Genomic DNA, 26,592 nt, shown 5'->3' with positions numbered 1-26,592 from the left:
AAGGAGAAATATCAAAGTACAGCAATAGATATAATACACGTGTAAGCAATCACCCGAACCCACCGGTGACCCAACTGCTGGACAGTACAGAACACATCCGCAGACTAAAAAGACACTAGCCTCTAGAACTACACAATAGATTCAGCCGAAGTAGAACATTCACTCGCATAAAAGCCAACTGTGAGTAATTTCAAATTACTCCGCGTGCCACTGTATCATGCCAGCCTAACTTGCTTATAATTCTCAACGAGAATCGATTACGATATACTTGATAACTAGAAAAAAGAAAAAGGAAATTCACTAATTTCAACGAATATACGATATATAAACATAAATGTTTAACGATGAAGTTAAAAATGATAACGGACGACATAAATCAATCCAAAAATAAAAATTAAAAACAGCGATTTCAATCGCGATAAATCGTCAAACAAACAATGCATCAATTAATTAGACATAAAAAGTTTATGGTTGTATCGCTATTGAAGTGAAAAACAGCCATGGTAATTTGTTATTCTACAATTTAAAAATACGTACCTATATACAATACACCTATTGATCGTGTTACATTTTTCGCGCATTTATGTACAGGCGTTTCGCTTAGAACAGGCTATCTAAACATCTCTTTCAATTCTGATTGAATTGAATTCAAAATCTGAATAAAGAATATTTTGCATACAATTCGAACAACGTGAAAGGGACAACACACAGCGAAAAGTAAATTATCGCGCCAATGTCATATTATCTTTCATAGGTGCTTCGATGTGCTTTTGTACTTAAGTGCGTATCATTTTCCTTCTGCGCATTGTAGCTGACATTAGAGTGCATTCAAAGCGTACTTATAACCATATGACCTTGGAATAACCATCGACTCGCAAAATTAAAGTTTAGCATGAACTTTATTTTTATCGAGATTGTACACGTCGCCGACGATCAAAGATAATTTTCTGACTGTACATTACTGTGTCGACTATCGCACCACGTTTCTTTGCCAGATTTCTTTCGGAAACATTTATTGGAATATTAATTTTGCCGACTTTAACTACGACGCCAAGGCACCGAGAGCATCGCCTCTTGGCAGAACGCAGATTGTCACGGTGATTTTCAGCAGCGGCCTTTTCGATAATATCTCAGTATTCTTCAGCCAATGCGTTTTAATCACGCTTAACGCCAAGACTAATGTATCTTTTATAAACGTACTGTATCTGTCATACTTGTCGTTGAACTTCAATTAAAATCGTGTCGTAGTATAGCGCCGTGTTTATTCGAAACGCCGTTCATTTTCCTTGACGAAATTAAAGCAAGGCGTTTACAATGAACAACTTACAACATGACAGACAATATGACAGAATAATTAGAACTCGTGATCTTAACCCCATTATTGCTTACTTCCATTTCTGGCATTGTAGTAAAGGAACATCATTTCGAATACTTATCTGTATAACATTTAGGAAAGCGAGTGGCGGAGATACCTTAGGAAGCTCATAGCGATCAGGTCCTCTAGATACATATTTGTAGTGTGACATGTTAAGTAAACATGTTTACTTACATCGAGTTCTCTCGCGTTTTATGCCGAGTCCGCCAGTGTCGATGTAAATAAACTCGCATTCTAATGCCAGCTATAACACGCAATAGAAAAGAAAAAGATTGATCTATATGCAAACTAGTACTAGTAGCAAACTAGTAGTCTTTGCGCATATTCATCATCGTATCATTACGCATTATCGCCAATACGCATATTTATTCTTTAATATCATATAAACTACATATGGAATATTTTCGTGTGTCATTGAGAGTGGAGCAAATATATGTTTAAGTGGCTCTTGTTTTTAAACATTCTTTTCCAAAAAAAAAAAAAAAAAAGAAGAAAAACAGTCGGATTGTAATCCAGAGTTCCGTTGAGATCTTCTATCCTCACGATGAGTAGGATACGAGGTAATACAAAAATTTGGCCCTGATTTCCTCGGTCAATGTCAGTTTTGTAGCTACTTTTTTGTACATATCTTCACTCATCTAAAGATATACGATGGTCGTGACAAATAATTTTCGAACACCACGTACATAAATCCACATTTTCTATCATAATTTTTATTTGCCGTACTTTGTTTTATAAATAGAATATATAAATTCATAAAGAAATATCTTTTATTTCAGATTCAAGCACTGCTACGGGACCTGTATTTATCGCTCCAGTTGGAAATCAAACAGCTGCAATCGGCCGTGAAGTCGTTTTTTCTTGCTGTGTTCGCAATATTGGAAAATATAAGGTAATTGAATATAAATAAACTCTCAATACTTTACGGTAATGATTCACGAAAGCGAAACAAAAATATTTCACAAATATCTACGATTATAAAATTACGAAAGATAACTTAATATTTTTAGTTCTACTCATATTCAAAACGTTGCGAAATACAGCATTCGTTGTATAAAAAATGTATATATATGTCGGGTTGAAGTTTGGGCTTGGATTAGGGGCGTGTAACGAATCTTCGCCTGGGTTGTTCATCGTTGTTGTACAATCGAGATAGCGTTTATTATCACAGATATAGATAGTACAAGATCGACAAGTGGCCGCGGTAACTAGACGTTAATGACAATGACCTTAGGTTCGATGTGACGAATCCACGGTCCAGGGGCTAACTCTTTGTTAAACTTAGAATATATTTTGAAGCACAAGGTAACGTTCGCTGTGACGCTCGGTATATACTGCCAGTCAAGACGATGTGTAACTCTCCAAGGAGATCGCAAGAATAAAAGACTGATGAAAACTTTCCTCTCCTTACGATCGCGTTCGTTTTGTTGAATATTGGCCGGGGATACCAACAAAATTGCAGCAGCCGTTGCTAGGCAGACCCGCGTAGCTGCGACATTGCTCCTGCTCGGGGTTTGATTGTTAACACAACGTGTGTCTCATAATATTGGCACTTCTCTGTTAGGTGGAACGTTCATCCCGTGACCGTGGCTACGCTCGGCGACCGGTTGTCGCCTCGAGCCTAAGCTCATTGTCTCAAGATTCGAATGACTGTGTCTGGGTTATTTCGTGAATGCTATAGTATTGAGGTTTTTCCAAGTAATTCCAACGGGGGGGGGGCGTTGTCCTTTCATCTCCGACATATATGTACACACACACATTTCTAATTTAATATACATATAAAGTCAAATCAAATCTGAGAGTTATATGATAATTTTTGTATTTATTTCGTAAAGTATAAAAATAATGAAATCCTCTTTGGCAGTGCTAGATTCAGTTAATCTTAATCTAACCTAATCTAACAGATTTAATATAACAGGTTTAATAGAATTTTTGAATCGCTAGTTTTACTCTTAAGATCTTACGCACAGTTTAAGAATTCTCCAACCAAGAATGAAGTAAGCTAAACTAAAATACATCTTACCATTTTTGTTTTATCGTTAATATATTCAATTATTTACAAAATGATGTTATTCACAATACAACTTTATGAATAGTACGTAAAAAGTAACATGAAAATGTCGATATTACACGTATAGCAAGCGTTACAATCACCGACGTGCATACGTTTTCTTTTTGTATCATAGAAGACCAAGCAGTAATGTGCATTGAAAGGTACAACGAATTTTAATAACGTTCGATGACGAGTAATCTTGTACGAAACTTCGTTCAAAACGGACAAAGTGTCAAATTAAAAAATGTCAGTCAGAATTTAAAAGCGACAAGTATGCGACAAAATTAAATCACCGAAGTTGACAGATTCTCTCTCTCCTTCTCTTCCTTTTTTCTCATTACCCACTCTCTCTTCCAATGTCTCGTATTTAAAAACGTGTAACAACGTGTTAAATAATGTAACGTGTCGTTAAAAATCGCGTAACCACATAACAGAGAAACATATTTGTGCTTAGATCCGCATAAGTCGTTTAATTAAAGAAGAAAGAAAAACGATTAATTCCATCCAGCGATAGGTACTGCAGTTCAACGTTTGTGTACGCTTCTGCGAAAAATTTTCCCTCGAGTACCTCTCGTTCCTAATCCAACCGAGAGTTATCCTCCTTCCAACGTTAGCTATATTTAGTAATAAGTTTTTCTATCGAAATCTATATATTCGAAGAGGAAGAGGGAACGGTCGAGGGAAATGGAAGCACAGAAAGCGTGAAGAAGGAGATAGTAGAGAAAGGGGAGGTAATATGTGTGTATGTGTTGGGAAGAAGAGAGAAAGAGAGAATCGGAACTGGATGGTGGATTGAGGAGTAAGTAGAGACGGAGAAGACACATTTTCCCTGGCGACAGATTCCACCCGTAAAGTATCCACCTAGATGAAATATTCGGTCTATAGAAAGCCACTCAAGGCAGCTTGGCAGGCAGGGATGGATTAAGATAAGCTCGGCCCCCAGTCAGATCCAAATAGTTTCTGGAGATCTTTTATGAGAGAAAATGCCAGCCAAACTTATAAACCTTGTTTTACTTTCATATTATTTTCAAATTGAATGCTCTAAGGATGACTGGATTATGGTATAACGAAAATCGACGGAAATTAATGCGATTTCTGTGTGTGGAATATTTTCTCTCGTCGATCAATATGTCGTACTTGCCGAAACGAAGGGAAACTAACGAGAGGGAAACTAAACGAAGGGAAAGAATAAACGATCAATTTTCACTTTAAAATTAATTACACGTAACACTTTCATATTTCTATATCACATTCGTTGTCGTCTCATTTTTCTAAAAGAAAAAAAAAAAAAAGCCGCATTTACGTGCACGAAGATGTTACATTTTGTTACTTCATCGATAGTCCTCGTCGAATTTCGCTTCTTGCTCGTTCCTCTCGCGATTCTCTCCAGTATATTTCTCTTTCTGCTTTCGATTAATTTTCGTGTCCATTAATTCCTATGAAATACAAGGTGGCGAACAACAATCTACGATGATAAATTAAGTCGATAATTGAATCAATGATTGGTTAATTTAAAAAAGATAAATATGATTGACCCTATATCGTTCTCACGCTGATCATAAATTTATTTTATTTATTGTATTTAAATTTTAAGGGATAAAGACAAAATGAAAACGAAAGAAAGTATTCGCAAAGGAAATATTAGGTTGTCTTTCGTTTTATGAAATAATAGACGCACAATGTTTTTTGGTTTATATTATTTTGTCGAATTACGTACGATCCATTTTGTTCTGTTGAGATAAACACCGCGATATTTCGCAGACTTGGTTTCACGTTTGTATGAAAGTGCATTGTTGTGAAAAACATGTTTGCGGAAAAAGGACACTTTTCGGACAACCTAATACGTAAAGAATAGCAAAGAGTCTCGATCGATGCAATATGCGAATGTATCGAAAAATCACTAGTATTAAGATTATTCGAGCCACTACATGAAAATTTCTGTTACGGTAAAGAGTTGGTCGTTGGCACGGCAAAGGTAAGGAAATGACAATGGATTTTCCAGGTTGGCTGGCTACGTGCCTCGGACCAGACGATTCTCTCAGTCCACACTAGAACGGTAACGCACAATGCACGTATCTCGGTCTCCTATGAGACCAGCGGATGTTCCGGGTCCGGCGGAGCGTCCGGTAACGCCTTCGGGGTGACAGGAAGTAGCCAAGCCACGGAGGAAGTCGTCAACGGCACGTGGCGGCTGCACATTCGTCAGTTGAAGGAGTCGGATAGAGATTGTTACATGTGTCAGATTAACACCAGCCCGATGATATCAGAACTCGGATGTTTGGACATTTTAGGTAAGAATTGTTTACATTCCATACAAAGCAATTCTTCTTTAATTAACATCGTACGGCTTTCCATATTCGAACCTCTACTATTCGAATGTTCTAATATCGAAACATTTTTCCATCCGAATATTTTTTATTTGAACAGAACGAATGCTTTCTTTGTGTTACAAATACTATTATATCTATCATTGCATGTATCTATACATACTATAAAATAACATTAATAATAATAGTATAATAAAAATAATACTGGATGGATTTTCATACGGTTCTCGCCTTTTTAAACAGCATTTATCGAGTAAGGTTTGGGTGTGCGAAATATTAACATGTGACAAAAGAAGGCAGGTGTCAAAAATATGAATCTGAATTATAAACCTTCATAATATATATGTATATATAATAATTATAAAAAATTATAAAATATTAGCGAGACGATATGATCTCACCCTCCGAGCAATGTCTTTTTTCGGCATGAAGCATCACGGCTTATCAGAACGCATTATAAATATATAAATATGTACGTTCAAATTGAGATAAATTTGCATAAACATTGAAAAGAAACAATTTAAATACTATTTAATTTTAATATTTAATTTTTTATTTCTTTGAGGACCATTGACGCATATACATACGTATGTATGTGTTGTACGTATACTATCAACGTAGCCCATAAATCCGTATACGCGTTTGGCGAAAACAATAATTGATGAAGCCAAAACGCGCATACGTACAGTATGTCCGTTTGAGTATCTATACGCGATTATTTCTGTAACTATCAGAAATACGAAAAAACGTTTCAAATGAAAGTTGTACGGTATCGAGGGGTCGAAAGCTTTACAATTTCGCTGTGTAACAATCGTTTCACCAACTACAGAACGTTTACCAAACCAGTAGAAATTCGCAAAATTTTCATTGTTAAAAATTTTATTTCTATAGAAGGTGTATACATTATATAATGTCCCGGGCAAAGACCGAATATATGTATCAACTAGTCGGAGCATAATTGCTATTAATTAGGATTTTACACGGCATCTACGTTGAAAAACTGAAATCAACGAAGAATTTTTGCTGTTAATTGGCATATTTTCACGTTCCATCGAAACGAAAGGCGGAAAAAAAATTTCATGAAACGTGGAATTTATGATAAGCTACGCAAAAGTTGAAATATTTAAATAAACGAGGTTAATTATATTAATTTAAAGATATTTATATTGCGTTTTAGATCGTGATGACGTAAACGGTTTCCACAATTTCTCATGTTATTTAATGCACGCAATAGGATTGGACAGGGTTTAAATCGTACAAATTATACATATATGGTGCCGCAATGAAATATACTGCAATTAGCGGAGGCTGTAATGAATGTTACTTCGCAAAATGACGAAGGGTTAATATGGTAATCGAACATTTAATCTTTCTATTCAAATAGCCGGCGCGATTTAAATTACTGTGGTAGTAAATTGTCGCGATCGAGGCACAAAGAGATCCTAATAACTAGCTAATCTTGTTATCGAAACTACTCCGCGGGTAGACTCTCGAGTCTGTTTACAATGATAAAACTTTTACCTTGTTAGAAATAATTGCTTGGAAAATTATTTAAATAGCCTTACCAGTTAGCTTCTCCATTTGAAATCGATGTGATAAAGGCGTTACTTTGAAAATGTTTTTATTTAAACACCGATATAATAAATATTTCAGTTTTGTAAGAGTAAGTGGAGAAATAGTATAATCAAATGAATACAAATTTAGAACCATTTAAAGAGGACTATATTGTATCTCTTTAATTTATGAAGCTTCTAATATAAGCGATACAAATTCGTTCTATACCACTTTATTTGAAATATCGTTGAAAACTTAGAAAATACAATATTTAATTGTATTATTTTTGTCTATTTTATTTTATTATTGTATAGTTGTGTAATTTTTATGAAACACATATTTCTAAAAAAAAATCTAATTAGGTTGGTAGTCTTATTGCAAATTATATAGAATAAATATAAAACGTAGAAATTAAATCCAATATATTTCTTGTTTACTTGAATAGATGTACCGGGTAGATTACCTGACTCTGCTACCTTAAATTACACGTGAAACGTTTGCTATATGAAAAAATTTGTCTCACAAACTTGTATGACATCAAATGAGGCGTACAATATACTTCGGTAATTACCGTTTTCTGGACAAATACACCTCAATAACTTTTTTGCCCAGCGTTCGGTACTCCTCCAAACTGCGGAACTAAACGACATATGATATTTTTAATAAACTCAAACTGGCATTTCGATAAAAAAGCAACGTAACAAGAATTTAATCAAATATTACGTTATACGCTTTGCCCTGATACCATACGGTTTTTAGTCAAAATATGTTTTTCATCTAACAAATAGCGTACAAGTAATTTACAGTGGCAGAGATAAAGGCAGAAAGTTAAGTGACTCGTCTGTACGTGAGAGTTTATGCATGCAATATGGTTCCATATTTCCGTCATCGAAAATTGAGATAACCGTGCCATTTTCCCAGAGTCGGATAAAAATCTTCAAGATGTTACGTAAATATTTCTTTTGCCCGTGTTGCGAAAAATATATCAAATCTGTACCGATCTAGCGATGGAGAAGGCTAACTGGACTTCTACCGAGAACAATCTATCAAACAATTAGGATTTCAAATGACTAGATTTAATTATGCAATCGAAGGAATTCGTTTTCTCGTTCCTCATACTTTTGTACAGGTATGCAGAATGTCTTATTTAAATCGATTCCTTCGTGAATATTTTCGAAGCTGTTAATAGTACTATCAGATGTTGCAGATAGAAGTCGAAAATTTCCAAGGAAGATGTTAAAATATCACCAAGAGATTCAATGTTCTTTTTACATCGATGATTTTATTGCATTATTAATGCAATAAAAATATATGATTTCAGTGAAGAATACAGAGAGTTGGCCTTCGTATAGCGCACTTTATGCATCCGTCTACGAAGTAGCTAACTCACGCCAAATTATGTTTCCCATTATAACACGTTTATTCGAAGCATCTGCCAACATCGTCGATAGTTTTTGACGCATTCGTGATCATTGATTTAAATAGAATACTATAACGACTAACCATCCGATGTCAAGAAAGTACAAGCTTCTTCTCACCCTTAAAAAGAAATATTTCTTTTACGACTTTTTTCGCACTCTGTGTTGCTTCGCTAGACACAATTTCCACGTCCGGAAAAAAAGCAAAACCAATGTCATTGGGCCATTGCCAATAAATCGATCCACCTATTTGTCTGTCTTCGTAGAACTCTAGTTTCACTGTCTTACGATACAAATTTCATGTATTCCATTTACAATAAGTGTTTCTTCAAAGGTATTTACAAAGGCAGATGGACAAATTTTCTTTCGTAGCAATGTATATATTTTTATTAATTAGTAATATAAATATGTTTCTAATGTTACAATAGAGCAATAGTATATTGTCACGTATTGTCGTTATATATAAATCTGCAAAAGTCATTGCATCGTATTATGAATACGATAAAACGTGTCAGTCATAACTTAATCAGACATTAATTTGTCACTTACAAATTATATTGTCCGAGAAATTAAAATCTTTCTGAATCCTATAATACCCACTATGTGACATTATCTGGTTGCGAATACGAATCCCGAAGCAGAACTGATCTATCAGTGCAAAAATCGCAAATTTTGGTAAAAAATGATGAGTTACGTGAAAATAGAATCAAAATATTATTATTAACAACATCTGCTTAGAACTAAAACTATTAAACTTTTTTCTAAGTATTAAGAAATTTGCCTTAGGTAAGTCATTAGTAAATGATCAAAAAGTTAAGATTTATTAAAGATTTATTAAAATAACACAATAATTATACATACGTGCAATTAAATTAGATTCCTGTTCCATTTTTACCGGCCGTGTCTTTTGATCACTGTTTCGTCAAATTTCTATTTATATTCTTTTATCGTCATCCGATCCTACGAATACTGCGAATGATCCTATAAATAAAATTCAGATTTTGGGTAGAATGGGAAAGCCGCAATGCACTATTTTTATGTAACTGTTGGAAAAAGTGTCTGCCAACTTTTATCGTATATTTCATATAGTTATCTTCTGTCGGTGCAAAATTTTGCTTTGCCTGATAATCTAGATCGATTACCACGTTTTACATGGAACGAGCAAGCGACCTGATATTTACACACGGAGATGTTCATCGATTCGTCAAATGTATCACTAGCATGAACTCGTTTAAGAAATTTAAAAAGGAAGAAGAAAGATCAAATCAGTAGAGCATTGAGCTTGCCATTTTTGCGGTTTGATGTTTAAAAACTAGTCCATTCTCTTATTTTATAGGGTTATTTATAGGCGATAAACGTTTATTAATGCACAAGAAAAAATCTAATGCGGAAAATGCAGAGTTACCAGGAAAATTGGCTATTTCGTTACAATGAAAAGTCATACAAGTAGATTTTACTCGACACAGCAGCAGATAACGTAAACTCTACCGACTTTACTAAATTTCAGAAACGCTATTGCACACAACCTACGGGCATGCTCCCATCTACAATCGAGTTACAACTAGAAATTCCATAATAAATTACAAATACGTTACTGGTAGCGGAAAAGCATACTCTATTAATATGTAAATCATTAATATATAAATGTAACGGATGCAGAAAATTGTAAAATGTCTACATTGAAATATTGGCGACACAACTTAGCCAGCAAAAAGCAAAATTAATATTCCGCAATCAAATTTTCTGTGGTATCCCAATCTGATAACTTTGCTAAAATATATATATATATATAGTACCTGGATATGTAAATTAATTAATATGTTATTCGAAATCCAACCATTCCAAAAGAACTTAATAATGATCTTCCAAATGTATTAACACGTAATCACATATTGATAATGGTCTTGCATAAATCCATTATCCTATTTATAATATGCACATCACACAGAAATACAATAGTATAATTTGATTGTAAATCACTTGGTAACACAGAAAATAAATTTATAGAATCATTATACAACTAATAGATATATGTGTACGTAAGTACGTATGTTTGGTAACCGAGAATGACAATAGCGATACTTCGTTAGGGCTTAAATGGTTTCTTTTCTCGCTTATCTCGACACACTGCCACAACTGCAGATCTTACTTAACAAATGTTAACCGGATATTTTATATTATCAAGAAACGAATCTTAAACCCGAACAAATAATGAAAGTAACACAAAACTCGTTAATCGCAAATGAATAATTTCAAAATCGCTTTCAACCTGGAAATAGTATCATTAAAATTGTATGTATTTCAGAACATATATTGTTGCAACATATATATATATATTTTTTATTTTTAACTGTTACAATCGGAAAGAAATAAAAATAAAACTTCCAATTAATTACATTACATTAAATCAGTTGCTACAGCTGCAGGATCCGGAAAAAACCGATACGAGAGGAGAGACATTGAGAAAGTAATATTGAATAATAACCTCCTAAATGATCTCAGGCAAACTCATTTCAAGATTGCAAATAGTACCATTAATTACGTTTGAATTCCATAAAAGTGGGGACTAAAAAATAAAAGGGAAACTGTAATAATGGCTTCCTTCCCCATAGAAGTAGCCACACAAGTCCTATAATTGAACAACTCTCGAAACTAAAACCGACGACCTTCTATTAATCAACGAATTACGTGGAATAAAAGGAGCAATTAATATACAGTGCTAGCCATTAAATATTAGTTACTCTTACTCGTTACATTTATTGAAAAACTCGAATAAATTATACTTCGTTTATCATTTTACATTATAAAACACATGTCGTGTGAATGGAATGATACGTTAATCAAAAATATATCCTAGAACTTGCTATGGTCGATAGTGTGTTTAGTATAGTTAATGTGAGAATGCAAAAAATACAGATTTCGAACTTGATGGAATTGCAAAAGAATCTCGTGACAAATTCATTTCTTAATGGTAAAAAATAATTTCTAACACGTTCCGATTCCGCATGAGAAAATCGTGTATTTCCAGACGTTCGGATTATTTTTATAATTGGCGAACTTTCTAACACGAACACGGATATCTACTACTCTTGAGGCTGTGTATTGATGGAAGGTACGCTATTAGGTTCGCAGGGTTGATGAACAAACCTTAATAAGTAATTAGGGACTCATCGTCGCCTGCTCAATAGCAATTACACCGTGTTACAATATTGCTTGGAGAATCAACACCCTTAGCACGTGGATCGTAACTCTCGGATTTGGATGCACACTACAGAGATGCTTCTAATTGCTGGACGACCGGTATTCTAAACTATCGATTGATCGAAAATCGACAAGCATATCTACAGGGATATTTTTGCTGAGAATTGATCAAACTCAAGAATCAGAGTAAGGAGGAACGTGGGCTTAGATTAATCCAAAATGGAATCTCTTAAGATTCCAAAATTATATGATTCTTAACCAAAGCTTCATACAAAAATGCAACAACTGTATACAACATCCTACAATATAGGGTAAATAAACTGGATAAATGATCAAGGTTTAAAAGGAAAAAAGAAACATGTTGTTTTTTAATAATTCAAATCAAATCTAAAGATCAATCAACAGTAAATTTCAGGATTTTAAACTGGAATCGTTGCAATATTTTAATAAACGATTATACGTATACCTTTTGATGCGATAATAAACGATCGTATTTTATTGGAACGTATAAAATATTCTTACTATTCTTCCACATAAATTCCAATTTGCATTGGATGGAATATATTATACGGCAGTGTAACGAGCAATGAAACGCATATCTTCCTTTTTTTTTTCCTTTTCCACCATTATTTCCATTTCCTTTTCTCGCCATTTAACGTCGAGGAGAGGCATTCATTGAAAGGATAATTATTATGTTCTCAACGTTTCGAACATTAGCAATTTCTTAGTCCGCCTCTATCTCTTACTACTCCTAAATCGAGTCTAGTTACCTATACCGACTAAACATTAAAGACCGTCTCATTATAATATCCTTCGCCTAGGGTTGTGCCTACGGAACAGAAGGATCTTTTGAGAACTTTAACCTACAAAAGTCTTTCATCAATTTCGAACTTTGACATAATTTCTTTCTTCCTTAGTTTTACCACTTTTTACTATGGAATATTACATTGCATCTCGTTTACCTTTCAAAAGCTTCTACATAATCTGTGATTAAAGGAATATGTTCACGTCAAAGAAGGAAATTATTAATCGGTTTCACGGAGCTTTCCATTAAAATGTAAAATATCTTATTCTTTGACTTACGAGAATACACCGTTGCCACAAGTTTAACTATGCAATTTTATTATCGAAAAAAAAAGAATAGATTTACATTTGTTAAAATATAAATAACAACACGTACTAGGGTAAGTTATATTTATCCGTCAGTGCATTCACTTCATCGAAACAATTTTCTTAAATCATTTCCAGATAATGATTATAAATAAAGAGAGCAAAGTAACACGAAGAAATTTTCTTTAGAAAAATTGTATGTATGTGTGTAATTTAAAGCTTGAAAATTTGCGGCGTTTATAAATTTATATTATCATACATTTATTTATTACATTTGTTTATTATATTTATTACACATTGCATATTACATATTATACATTTTTATATTATTTATTACATGTATACTATATTTAAAAATTATATACTAAATTAAATAAATTATTATATATGTAGATACATATGTATGTACGTAAATAATTACATATATATATATATATAATTTAGTTCAAGTATATTCATTTCAAACTCTAGTATTTTGAATTACTTTTTTGTGTTTACATTATATATTCACAGAAATATGTTCTCAATTCAGACAAGAAGAAATAAATTATGTTCGTTTATTCGTATTCGCATTATGTTACCTTGCATATGTAGGTAAATTATACAAAATATCGTCAAACTGATTGTAATGATTCCGTTTACAGCATTTAGGTACAAAATGCTGTCAATAACAAGTCTTATATTTAACAAACTAATGTTTAGTAAAAAAAACTAATATCCGGTATGCATAGTCACTTGAATCTTATAACAAATATTAAAAATAATTCCACTGAATAATCAGACTTATTAACTTTGTGGACAGTTGTCTCTTTAGATCTTTTCACCTTATTTAATAGAAATGTATACATTTTATTTTTTATTTTATTATTTAACACGATATTTGGGCGTCATTTCAGCTAACGAAATTTTAAAACACTTCGTATAACACACGTGTCTAACATGTTCATGAAAAATATACGAATATTTTAGCGAGCCGCTGTATAAGCGTACATTCGAAATTTACGCATGTGAGGATAAAATTTAAATATGAAACGAAGACGCACAAAATATCTCTTGATATTTTGGAAAGAAAATGTAATTTTTCGCTATGCTACTAATTGTAAAAGTCTAGATGAATCTTGAAGTACTTCTTATGCATCCTCGATCTCAACGGCGAAGGAAATATTTTGTGATATGGAAGTATTTGCATCCTGCCCTACCATACGTAGATTAAAACCTGTTACCTGTTATTTCGAGATGAATTTTTCCGAAGAATGCGTGAGATAGAACGAAACGAACGAAAGAAAATTCCCTTTTTGCATGAGACGTATCATCGTCGACTGTGATTGCTCTAATAACAGAAAAAATGATGATTGTATATGTTCTTGACATTTGTTGAACAGTACCGCCGGATATCGTCTACGGAGGTGATACCAGCGCCGACTTGGCAGTTTCGGAAGGTGACAATGCAACTCTAAGCTGTCGTGCAACGGGAAGGCCGACCCCAAGAGTATCCTGGCGAAGGGAAGACGGAGAACCTATTCTCATAAGGGCCTCTTCTGCTGGTACATAATGACACTATAAAACTCGTGGGTATCTTCGCGGACAGACCTCTTTCACTTACCGCTTGGTGAAAAAGAAAGAAAGAAAAAAAAAAAGGAAAGAAAGGCAGAGGGACGACGAAGGTTTAATTTCGTTTGCTACCCATTACTTCCTTTGTTCGCATTTCCGTCGCTTGCCTGTTTTCATCTTTCTCCTTTGGCCGAACTCAGCTTTATTACAATGGTTATGATCGGTAATCGCTGCTTCGCTGCTTTATGTCGCTAAAATCAATAACGGAATGCGGAACGCGTAACATTCGAACTTGTCGTTTTTGCGGCTTTCAGTGGTCGTTTTATCACATTGCGTTATGCTTTCAATCATGTATTTCCAATACCCTTGTATTTTTAATATCGCAACTGTGGCTGGTGATGCATGTAATGTTTCCTCTTTTTTTCTCTCCTCATTTTTTTTGTTTCGCCTGTTTCATATTTTGTTACGTTTCATTTCATACGACGTAACACTCGTTCGCTATAAGAACATTTTCAATATCGAAGCGTAGCGTATCTAAAGTTACATTTGTATTTTAACGTATTTGACGACACGCTACGCGCTACACGCGTCTCCAATCCCTGCTGATTATTTTGGATAAACGTATTTTCGTTTCTGCTCCTTTCGTTCGTCACGCATATTCACAGAATCTTTTCGACGTCTACGTTCGTAAGATGTTACGAATACACTGCCGTTTCTTTCGCTTTATTATCATTTCCGCAATATCGATTACGTATTACGAACAGGAGCTTCAAATCTGACAATAAAACAGATGAAACTCTGTCTTGTCTGCGTTCGCAGCTCCTCCAACTTGTTTTTCTCCTTTCTAAGGTATCGCTTTTTCAATCGGATTTCTTTAATCGAATTTTGTCGACTGCATTTGAACTGTTGCGCTTTATTCTCATGAAACTTTTATCAGATTTGTGTATTTTAAATGTTGATCGATGGAAACCTATAAACGTCACTTGTCAATCATTCGAATAGTTAGAACGTTGAACGTTAAACGAGTAAGAAGAAAAATGACAAAAGACAAACTATCGAATTGATATTCATAGCTCAAACAGGCTTTGAAACACGCGCGGTATAAAATGATACGAAGGTGAGTAATCTCGTTAAAGTGAAAAGTTCAGTGTTTCAAACCAAAGCTTTCGTTCTGCTATGATATTTAGACTCGTTTTGAAATTGTACATGATTTCGAGTATTAACGTTCGTATATCCACTGTTCGTGCAATGCCCTGCTGCTTACTGCACGATAGTACGCGTATAGCAGTTTCAAACATACATAACTGCTAGGCTGTTCGATGTCGTAAGTATACACCAAAGGATATTCGCTATTCAGCACCATGTGACTTTACATTAGTTTCATGTTAATAGGGTAATTAGACGAAACTAATATCCTAGTTACGTTGAAGACCTGCTCGCACGAAAAGGAGGACTTACTAGAATAATATGATTTTATATGCGTACCTAGTTACACCTAAGACTATGACTATATGTATATATACATATTAATGTACACACAAATAGCTTACTATCATAAGGAAACTCCAAGTGTCTCACAGTACTTAACTACACGAATTATATGCTTGTGAATTAGTAATCGTTTAATATATTATCGATTAATTAATATACGTTACTTTACGTAAATCACGCCTGTGCGGTGTATGTGCCATCGAAAGAAAGGATTGCATTTAGTATACACATGGTAGAATCAGTTCGAAGGAAAGACAATTTAAACGACAATTTTTAAGTTTGCATTAATACCACGAGTGATATATTTACTATACTTGTACGTTCCATTGATGGGGAGGCAGAATATTCCACTAGCTTCAAATGTGTCGGTTATTTTAAATATCGATCAAGAAATTAGATAACTTTTATATTTGCAGGAAATATTCTTCTTTCTAATGAAATATCCAATTGATTGATCAAAGGATAAAAATGATACAAGTACGTTTATTCTAAATCTCATTGCTCCTGAGATATTCAAGTTGATCCATCTTATTGGAAAACGTATTCAACGATACAGCGGTATGCAAAAAGTTTCATCTGGAGAAAGTTTTTGCTTTAAACTTCAAAAAACAATATTGGAGAAATTTTAAATACTAGAAATATTGGTATCGCGCCCACACAATACTCTAACGATACGGATCCGCTTGAATGCTGTTGGTGAATTGGGAAAATCCCCGTACAAAAGGCACGTAATCAGAATTTTTAAACGCAACCACCGTCATTCGATAATTTTCGTTCGAGTAAACTCGTGTATTGTGAAATTTTCATACGGGATTCCAGAATATAGAAATTTTAAATTCTCCTTAGCTCCCTGCGGTCGAAAATTTGTTTATTGTAATAGCAATTAAAATAATAATAACACAAAAATAATACTTTTAATAAATTAGTTATTTTAATAAACATATTTCTCGTAGATATAAAATAACAATATACTCTTGTTAATCGTTGCAACTCAATCTTCGTTTTTCCATCAGTTCTTTGTTTCGTACAACATGGATTCGCATAACACGGCATTGTTTGCAACCTAACTACCGTGTTGTACGAGGATATAATGCAATCCAAGAAACAACAGCTACAACAAAGGAACAATATTTTCTCATCACCTGGCTACTTCACAAAGGTATAACCTAGCAAAAACGATGATGGTACCCCGCTGGGGGTAGCCACCCACATGCTATATTTTATTTTTGTTTTTTTTTTTTCACTTCCACCTAGATATAATACTTTACCAAATGTCCTTCTGGACAAATTGTAAAAAATCCAAATAAATAAATAAATAAAAAAAAAACCTAGCTACTAATCGACGAAATTGTTAAATTAATGAGCTTAAGAATTTGCGGCCGTGTCGTCTTACAAAAATAACGTGTGATTCATCCGATGATATAATACTAAATAATATATTTTATATAAAAAAAAAAAAAAACACCGTTTATATGGTGGATATTGGATCGGAAACGGTGACATAGCGACGAAACACGAAATCTGAAAGATTTTCATTTTATTCTTCCCTTATGACTTTAAATAATTCTGACTTCTTTGAATGTTTGATTCTGTCTATGCGGAGTTTCAGCTTCCGCCATAAATGCTCAATCGAATTCAGACGCGGAGATTGAGCAGGCCAGTTATCAACTTTTTAAGCCGTTACGATTTCTAACAGATAACCCGCGTTGTACCATTTAAATATTTTATTTCGGATCGTTATTATATTAAAACGTCCAGTTCTCTGACATTTCCTCTCTACGTAATAAATCTTTGCAATAGATTTGTGTCTGAAATAATTGACTCATAATCTCGAACCATTCATAATATTTTTCGTTTCTACAATTCACTTCGTGAGCAAGAAGAAGCCCGTCTGGTCGTAACATTCCTTTAAGCATGTTTTTTTACTCTTGGAATTTGATATTTTATATCATTTCTTGTACCAAGTGCGCATATTGTCTTCGTTTTCATCACTTCTGAATAATTTAGCTTCTCAGCCGAGAAATTCTCTCAGACCTGGATCGTATAATGCAAATATTCCCGGTTTTGGAGGACCTTTCCTGCTGATGAAGTCAGTCCAACCGTAAAAATCAAAGGGACTGATAGAGATGATAAAGCCGATAGAGGTGAAATCTATTAGGATACGTAGAAAAGAAGCATAAGGAAATAATTGAACATTTCAACTTCATGACGATCCAAAGTATAATTCGCAAATGTTTGGACAACGATTATCTTCTAAGAATGTAATTAATAAGTGTCGATAGATTTTTGATCTTTTAACATTTACAAATTTCCCACCCTGTGCTCATAAAATTGCCAATATAAAATTTTCCTTCGGGAAATGAATAATTATTTACAGAGAAAGTAGAACTCAACGTGGAATATCTTAGGTATGAATATACAATGGGATATCTCATGCAAAATTGAGCATTCCATTCAAGGAGGCAAAATTAACCTTCGAATCGCTAAAATTAACGTAGACCTTCGTCTGTAAAAAGAATTATTACCATCATCTTTGTCCCTCTTACGATAATACAACTTTCTTAAGCGTATGCTGTGAAATAAGTTTTATTTGTGGTGAAGGAAATTGAGCGGACACGTTTGACGACGCCGAATTTCACAGTAATTTTCAATGGAAAAATATTAATTTCAGAAAAATTCTTCTATTTGAAAAGGTTTGAAAACTATTTCACAACATTATTCTACGTTCGCTGGCTTGATCTACACCTATCGTTAAATATAAATTAAACATTGAATATATCAACATATTTATTTGGTTACAAAGAGAAATATAAGAAAACGAAGCTTACTGCTATTTGTACAAATATAAACGAGATATATGTTCGTTCCGTGAAAATAGATTAATCTTTGACAAATATATTGCAGAAAGATCAAATAAATTAGCACAAGGTAATAGCTACAGCATTAGATAAACTACTATAAATAAACTTTGCAAAATCGGCTGTAGAGAATGATCGATAAGTAGCATAAACTGTTTTATGTGTTATTCTTTTCGATGGCATCGTATACGTAAGCGAAAAATACGAAATCAAAAGCCGAGAAATTTTCGACCGTAGGCACACAGATTGAGCATAAGAACATAGTAAAGTGGGTATAAAGAGGCAGGTCGTTGAAACAAGTTTCACCTCTTGAACTCGAAGACAGAAACAGCGGATGCGCGTGTAAAGAAACAGAGGATGAGAATCCTCTTCATGGTATCTTGTATGACACACACATCCAGGGCAAGAGTTAGAGTCCGTGTACTTACATACGCTGTAGGGACACGTAAAACGAACCACGGAGCTTACGCTTGTACGGCCTAGGAGAGTATATATACCGTGCGTGTACGTATAACATCGTTTGTACACACATGGAGTAGAAGGCACGTGGTAGTTTCTGCCGCAGGGTCTCGAGTTGGCAAAACTTTGGCCGAGGTAGTTGCACTACCTCCTTCCACCTACCCTTAGGCTGAAACGTTCAAGACTCGCAGTATTTGTCCTTTTTACTTTGCATATTTTTCTTCATCCACAGGCAGTTAACGATTGTCGTTGCGAAGGCCGCTATTAACGTTCGCCCCAACGCACGAATGAACGTACTTATGAGTTAATGGGGTAAACAGAAATTTACTACGAAACTGAATCATTCTTTAATGACATTTACCGCGAGAATGATATTAATACTTGGATGGTCCTTTATTAAAAAAAAATTCATCCACAACAGATTTTATAATTAATTAAATAAAAATTCATTTACAACAGATTAGATAATTAAATGCTATATTAAATAGCAAATAGAATTTGATTAATCATCTACAGTGAAATAAAAAGAATACACAAGTAGGTATTTTGAATAAATAAGAATTGTTAAAGTTGTTAAATGGGACGAAGCGTGCAATTTGCATAGCATATTTAGATTGCATCGATGTTTTTTTTCAAAATACACAAAAACATTGCTCGCGTGCAACCTGCGTCGCTTTCCTACCTGACGATGACGCTTTTCTTACGAGCTTTACAAACTCGTTAGCGTTCGCTCACTTAAGAAACTCGTTAGCAACCTAAGTAGTGAATTAAGCATATATCTTCTTGTCTCTTCTTTCGCTTGCGTTGTGCGTCAGGCTTCCGGCTATCTCGGGCTCTCTTTCTCTTTCTCTTCCTTTCCTCCTCACTCTCACTCTCTCTCTTGTTTCCTTTCCCTTACGCGCGGCGTACTTCCGTTCACCCACTCCACTTTGACGGTAGTTTCTTCGTTCAATTGCATTAGTCTGTGGTTTCGACCTAGTTAAAAGTTTTACCTGGATTCGTTTAAATCCGAAAAGTTGCAACTTCTTGTCTTGAGAAATAATGTTCTTTCCATTTCGCGGCTTTCCGTCGGCAATCTTTCATCCTTGACTGTCCTTTCGGCTTGCGGCACCAGAGCTTTTCGTCGCGTTTTCGTTGCGTTATCCTTTGGTATTTCTCACTCGTCTCGTCTTTGCTATGTAACGCCAAATAAAATGGTCTGCTTCGACAATCATAGACGTCGAAATTCGACGTTCTTTACGTTCTTAAGTTATTTTTACTGCAATGAATATTATTCAAAAGTTAATCATAGATATTGCGAGTGTATACATATTTAATTTCTTTTATCGCGTAACTGCCTTGTAAACTTGGACGAATCGTCCGGACACGTGGCTCAAGTACAAGTAACAATTATTGGATGGTATTGCGTATTTAAGTTTGCTTTCCGCCAGGGACACTTGACAGGCTTTCCAAAGTTTGTCTGTACGTATCAGCAGAATTGCAAATAATTCAATTTCGTACGCAATCTATTTATCGCGGACGTTAAAATATTTTGAAGGCGCGTAAAAGCAGCAGCTCGTTATCGTGCAGAACGAGTTTCTGCTTAAGGGGATATCGATAGCGAAATTGAAAACGCGACACAAATATTTAACCGCGTTCCGTTGACTGTAATAACAATAACCGTAACCGTAATGTTCTTGTCGCGATCATTCGAGATAAAACGCGTCTCTAAAACTAAAGGGAAAATAGGGAAGAGAACGAAGCGCAGTGACGAGTGATTTCTTCGTCCTTTGCTAACGATCTTCGCATGCCCGCTGCTTCCCACAAATATGTATTATCGTGTCTCTGCCTTTTGCGGAATCGAGAACGTAAAAACGAAGAAAAAAGAAGTCGACGACCGAGGTTCTTGAATGAAAAGCGATCCGCGAGGAAGATAGAAAAACGACGGATACGAGAGAGTGCGAGGCGTTGCTTGAAGCGAGTAGGTGGATGTCGTGTGTGTGTGTGTGTGTGTGCATGGGAGGGGGTCAATTTTCGAGAAAATATGCAGACAGAAAACGTTTTCTCGGTGCGCAGGTGGTAGCACTTTCGAGAAGCACGAGACCTACAACGGTTCGCTGCTGCAATTCCATCGTGTCGAGAGGCGACAAATGGGGGCGTATCTGTGCATCGCTAGCAACGACGTGCCGCCCGCCGTTAGCAAGCGAGTGACACTCGCCGTGAATTGTAAGTCTTGTTTTCCTTCTAATCCCTGATTGTAGCCGGCGGAAAAGCTTCCACCAACGACAAAAGGCGACTGTATCGCTGCGAACGTAATGACGCCCTCCGCATCCACGAATCGCTCGAATAATTGCCATAACGACTTGCTGTGCCTTCCTTTTGATGTTTTTGCCGCGCTTGATAGACCCCTGAACAGCTGTAAAATCGTGCATCGCTATGAAGCAAAGGCGAACGAAACCAGGTGCGCTAATGATTCGCGATTTATCTACGGGCTTTTATCTTTGATACGATCGTCGATAACGTCGCAAGTGATTCTATGATGTCGTTGCTTACGAAAAAGTAAGTCAATTCTGTTCTCTGTTGCACGGAGTAGCAGCGAAAGAGATTCGAGATTGCTTATCAGTGAGCACAATCGGAGCGAGCTAAACCGAAGGATAAAGGAAGACGTAGCAGGTCGTCTGCGGATTTATCACCTTGCGCAATAACGTTCCACTCGCTTGTAGAGTTCGCAATTTAATTTCATTATGTCGTGAAATCGTACAACGGCTAAACATTTTAATACTCGTTTCGCATTGTTTTTAAAGCGGAAAGTAATTTTAACCCGATTCCTTGAAAAAGTTTTCTCGTAATACTTAAGCAGATTTGCATTCCCGTAAATCGTAAAGCGCAGATCATAACGTTGATGCAATATGAGTTTCGCCGATGCTCGTCTTTACAAAGATAATTGAAAGAGATAATTACAATGGAAAAATTTACGATCTCGCAATCTTTTGTCGTAATATTGGTAGCTTTTCTGCCTTCGTTTCAACGTGGAATGTGTAATGTATTAGATTTTCGCAAAAGTTCCCTTCGCTCTATTAATGAACAACGAATGCACAATATTTTACATTGTGTCATCGGCTTGTGCAAGATATATTCTGGCTTATTATCTTCTTTCACCATAACGCCATTTTTCCGAAACTTTTGGCGCTTGCTGGCAAAATGTTATTCTAAGTGCGTTTTCGCGTCATTTATCGAACTGGATCTTTCACAGCAAACAAATTTTTTTAAACAAAGGAATAAATTAACAATCACAGTGGCTGAGTCACGCTAGAAGATCTCAATGAAACATTCGCAATTTGTCTCTAACGACAAGAATAGATGAACGGACGAGGCGTCATTTTCTATCGTTTTTAACCGTTAGAAACAAATTGTTAACGTTCGATCTGGATGCTGTACCTCGTCCTCCGTACTCTCCGGATATTGCTCCGCGTGATTATCTTTTATTTCTGTCGTTAAAAAATTGTATTCGCAGTGAGAGGATCGATAGATGATATAAAAATTGAAAGAAAAAGAAATGATATAAAAGACAATATTTTGCTAGCAAACGCCAAATGTTCTGGAAAAATGGCATTATGAGGCTTCGGGAAAGAGAGATGCGGGAAAATAATAGACCAGAATGGATTGTACAGAATTCAATAACACGACGTAAAACAAAACATCGCACATCCATTTTTTATTTATAAAGCAGAAGATATGTTTAGGAATTTCGTAACTTTAACGTCGTTCATTTGCGTGCGTCATTGAATTCTTTATTGATCTTAAATTCGAAATTTGATACAAATGTGGCTTCCTTCGAATACAAAATAATTTGAATCAATATCCCGCAATTAGGTTAAATTGACATCGGTATCTGTGCCGAGTGTCTAAATTATTTGAAAAAGAAAAGATACCAGCTGAGAATTAATCTCCTCAATTTTCATGACTTAACGTAGATTGCATAATTTCACGTGTTTTACCGAAGTTAATAACAAAGTACTGTATTTTAACTTCGCTACTTTTTTTTAATAACAGCTTCATAATACACGTAATAATACAGTAACAAATGTTATTTCTGTAGTAGATATTATAGCGGGAAAGCTCGCATGAAATTATCATACGCAAGATATAATTACATACTCTTGTAAATCTATACATACATATATTTCTAAAGTAGTAAATTTCCCTTAATGATCCTTAATGTATCCATAATGATCGAAAATAACCAATAACAAGTTGTATCATATAATTTACTTGGTCATAGCGAATACACGATATTATTTTCTTTAAAGTATCGTTATCTCTGCATAGGAAGAATACGCTAAAACACGTTCACTAGAAAATGATAAAGAAGTAGAAAAACAAATGTTAATATGTTTATCAATTTGGTATGTTCAAGTATGATTCAACTTATTATAGATACCACTCGTATCTGATTGTTTGCGCGTATTATTGTCCGAAATAAAATATACAGGTTCACGGAGATATTCGAACAATTTTAGATACCATTTATGAATATATTGTGCGTAGCGTATGAAACATTTTGAAATATTAGCACCGTTATGAGACTCCACTATCGCGTAGTTATATTGGTAAAGTTTGAAACCAATTTGAAAATATATACAGAAATTACGAAGTATTTAATGTAATTATGCATATGTTTCGCAGAGATGGCAAAAGTATTTAAACAGTCGATTATCATGCATTATACGCGTATTAATAAACTTCGATATTCAGTGGAACCATATTTAACACCATATGGTCAAGATCGCTATTTACGCTGTGTACTAATTTTGTAGTAAATATGTGTTTGCAATGAATATCTTCTAACTTGTATATACATTTTCAAATTGGTTTCAAATTCGACCAATACAATTACGACTATCTCGACTGTCTCGTTGCAACACTAATGAAATTTCCAAATGTTTCGCATAACACGTACAATATCGAGATAAAAGTTTTGTACAGTCAACGTTTCAATACTTTCATGAGCCAGCGTATTTCCAAGTACGCGATTGAATAATAAATTACCTGTCTGCGTGGATCTAAAACTAAAGTTAAAAGTATATAATAATAATTAATAAACAATAATACCCACTGAGATGTCACAAATGCTACATTTATACGTGTACATGATCGCATAGATCTAAAAGCAAATTTAGAAGAATGTTTTTACGTAATATTATGTATACATGGCAGGATAATACTCATTGAAACGTCGTAAATGGCGATCCTTGCACATGTATATGATCACTGAATATAAATTTATTTTCAACGAACGATGTCTATGGTATAGACGCGAATACTCTACAGCCATTCGAGAAACGAAACGTTAGCAAACAGTGGAACAGTGGTTGTCGCATTAAATTGGATAACTCTAAGGAAAAATCGTGCGTACAACTATCAGAAAGGGAAAGGACGAATTAAAGTTACCTATGTCGTCGGTAAAAGGACGTTAATTAAAATCTTAGCGAGCCGTGTAACGCGATGAATATCGGCTAATTAATTTGAAACCGCTTTCACAGTTGCACCTGTCGTCAAAGCTCCTAATCAGCTTCTGGGAGCACCTTTGAACACGGATGTGCAGCTCGAGTGCTATGTCGAGGCATTTCCAAATACAATTAATTACTGGGTAAAGAACCGGCGAGGCTCAGACGACGAAATGCTGCTCGAAGGGTGAGATTATGTGTTCTTTTAATCTCGTGTGTTCTTGCTTCGTTTCCTAAAGGCTGGTAAAACTTATTGTCATCGAATTACACAGGCTCAAGTACAATGTACGAGAAGAACGATCCGGATACAAAGTTCTGATGTGGTTGTTGATCAAAGGATTTACCGAACAAGATGTGGGCAGTTACAAATGCGTATCGACGAATAGTCTTGGCAAGGCCGATGGAACCTTAAGGTTATACGGTAAGTTTTCTTACTCTTTGGGAAAAATATAAGTCGAGTGGAAATAATAAGAAACATTTCCTTCTGTATCTTTCTGTTGACTTATGTTACGTCGTTATGCCACGTGTTTCTTGTTCCGTATAATATCTCCCTTTTTAACGAAGCAATTCCTCAAGTAATTGCTTTATAAATGGACATGCGTACAATTGTAATAATTTTTTTAAAACGAGTTTTTTTTTTAATAAGTTAAAAGAATTAGTTTATTAGATGACGTGTAAAAAAAATTCACCGGTGTCGATGTCGGAATGTTTCGTTTAACTACCAATAATACGGATAAGGTAGCGAGGAAATTGAACGGAAATCTAAACACTTTTTGATTGCCACCTCGTCAAATAGTAGAACGAAATTTCGGCGCAATTTTGATTTTTAAAGCGTTGGATAAACGACAAATATCAATTTTACCAAAACATCAAATCGTTGTAATTGAGCTTGGAAGATGGAAACTGAAAGCAGTATTTTATTATATATCATATACATATATATTTATTATATATACATATACATATATATTTGGTTTATCTCGAGCCGCTCAAACATTTCGAAAAACACGAACGATACGTTTCAGACAAAAATTGCATGACACAATGGTGGACATACTATACTCTTGCGTATTTGATATTGCGGTATAACATACAAAAAAAAAAAATCACGTATACGTAAAAGAACATTAAAAACGAGTTTGAAAGAAACATTAAAAAATGACGTTTATAAAAAGATATTTTTCCGGTCTGATTCGTCTCCTGAAACCATTTAAATTACGTAAGAAATATTTTTCTTATCATCGTGGACCGAGAAAATATTCCGTTTCGCGTATAGACCTTTAAGAGTTACAGGGAAGAATGGAAACTAATATTATTCACAGTATATCGATTATATACGTTAACTCAAGTTGCGAATATCATATTTCTTCTATAATTTTCTTACTTTGATGTTGGTTCGCTTTAATACATCATTACCCGGACTGTATACTTCATTTACTGTCCTGTACTTTATTTACAATTTTATATTTTTAGTCAGAATTTCAATCATCACAACGTTGTAATTTTATTTTATGCTGAATCAGTAACGCTGAAAATAACACCGAGATGATAAGGAACAAAGGGGTTCTACAACTCCCAAAGTGTATGTACATTGGGGCAATAATAGGAGATTTTTTCCTACCTTATAACCATTTTTCTGATTTCGATCATCCTCAACTTGTATTTACATTACTGAGAATCAACACCTAAAAGTATGGCACCAAAGCCAC

The 26,592-nt window shown here is 34.7% G+C and overlaps 1 protein-coding gene across 2 annotated transcripts in view; it reads left to right on the top strand.

Annotated features, from left to right (window-relative positions):
* LOC139986812 (lachesin) overlaps positions 1–26,592 on the top strand; it is a 94,163-nt gene that overhangs the window by 64,000 nt on the left and 3,571 nt on the right. For both annotated transcript variants that reach the window (XM_072002437.1, XM_072002438.1), the window contains exons 2-7: positions 2,155–2,267; positions 5,431–5,719; positions 14,421–14,582; positions 21,453–21,602; positions 24,920–25,070; positions 25,156–25,304. In XM_072002437.1, the coding sequence (XP_071858538.1) occupies positions 2,155–2,267; positions 5,431–5,719; positions 14,421–14,582; positions 21,453–21,602; positions 24,920–25,070; positions 25,156–25,304 (1,014 nt within the window). The remainder of the gene's footprint in view (positions 1–2,154; positions 2,268–5,430; positions 5,720–14,420; positions 14,583–21,452; positions 21,603–24,919; positions 25,071–25,155; positions 25,305–26,592) is intronic.

This window comes from Bombus fervidus, chromosome 4 (assembly GCF_041682495.2).
Source record: "Bombus fervidus isolate BK054 chromosome 4, iyBomFerv1, whole genome shotgun sequence".
Taxonomy (NCBI): Eukaryota; Metazoa; Arthropoda; class Insecta; order Hymenoptera; family Apidae; genus Bombus; species Bombus fervidus.
Note: the sequence above shows the minus strand (reverse complement) of the source record. Positions and strands in the feature narration are given on the sequence as shown.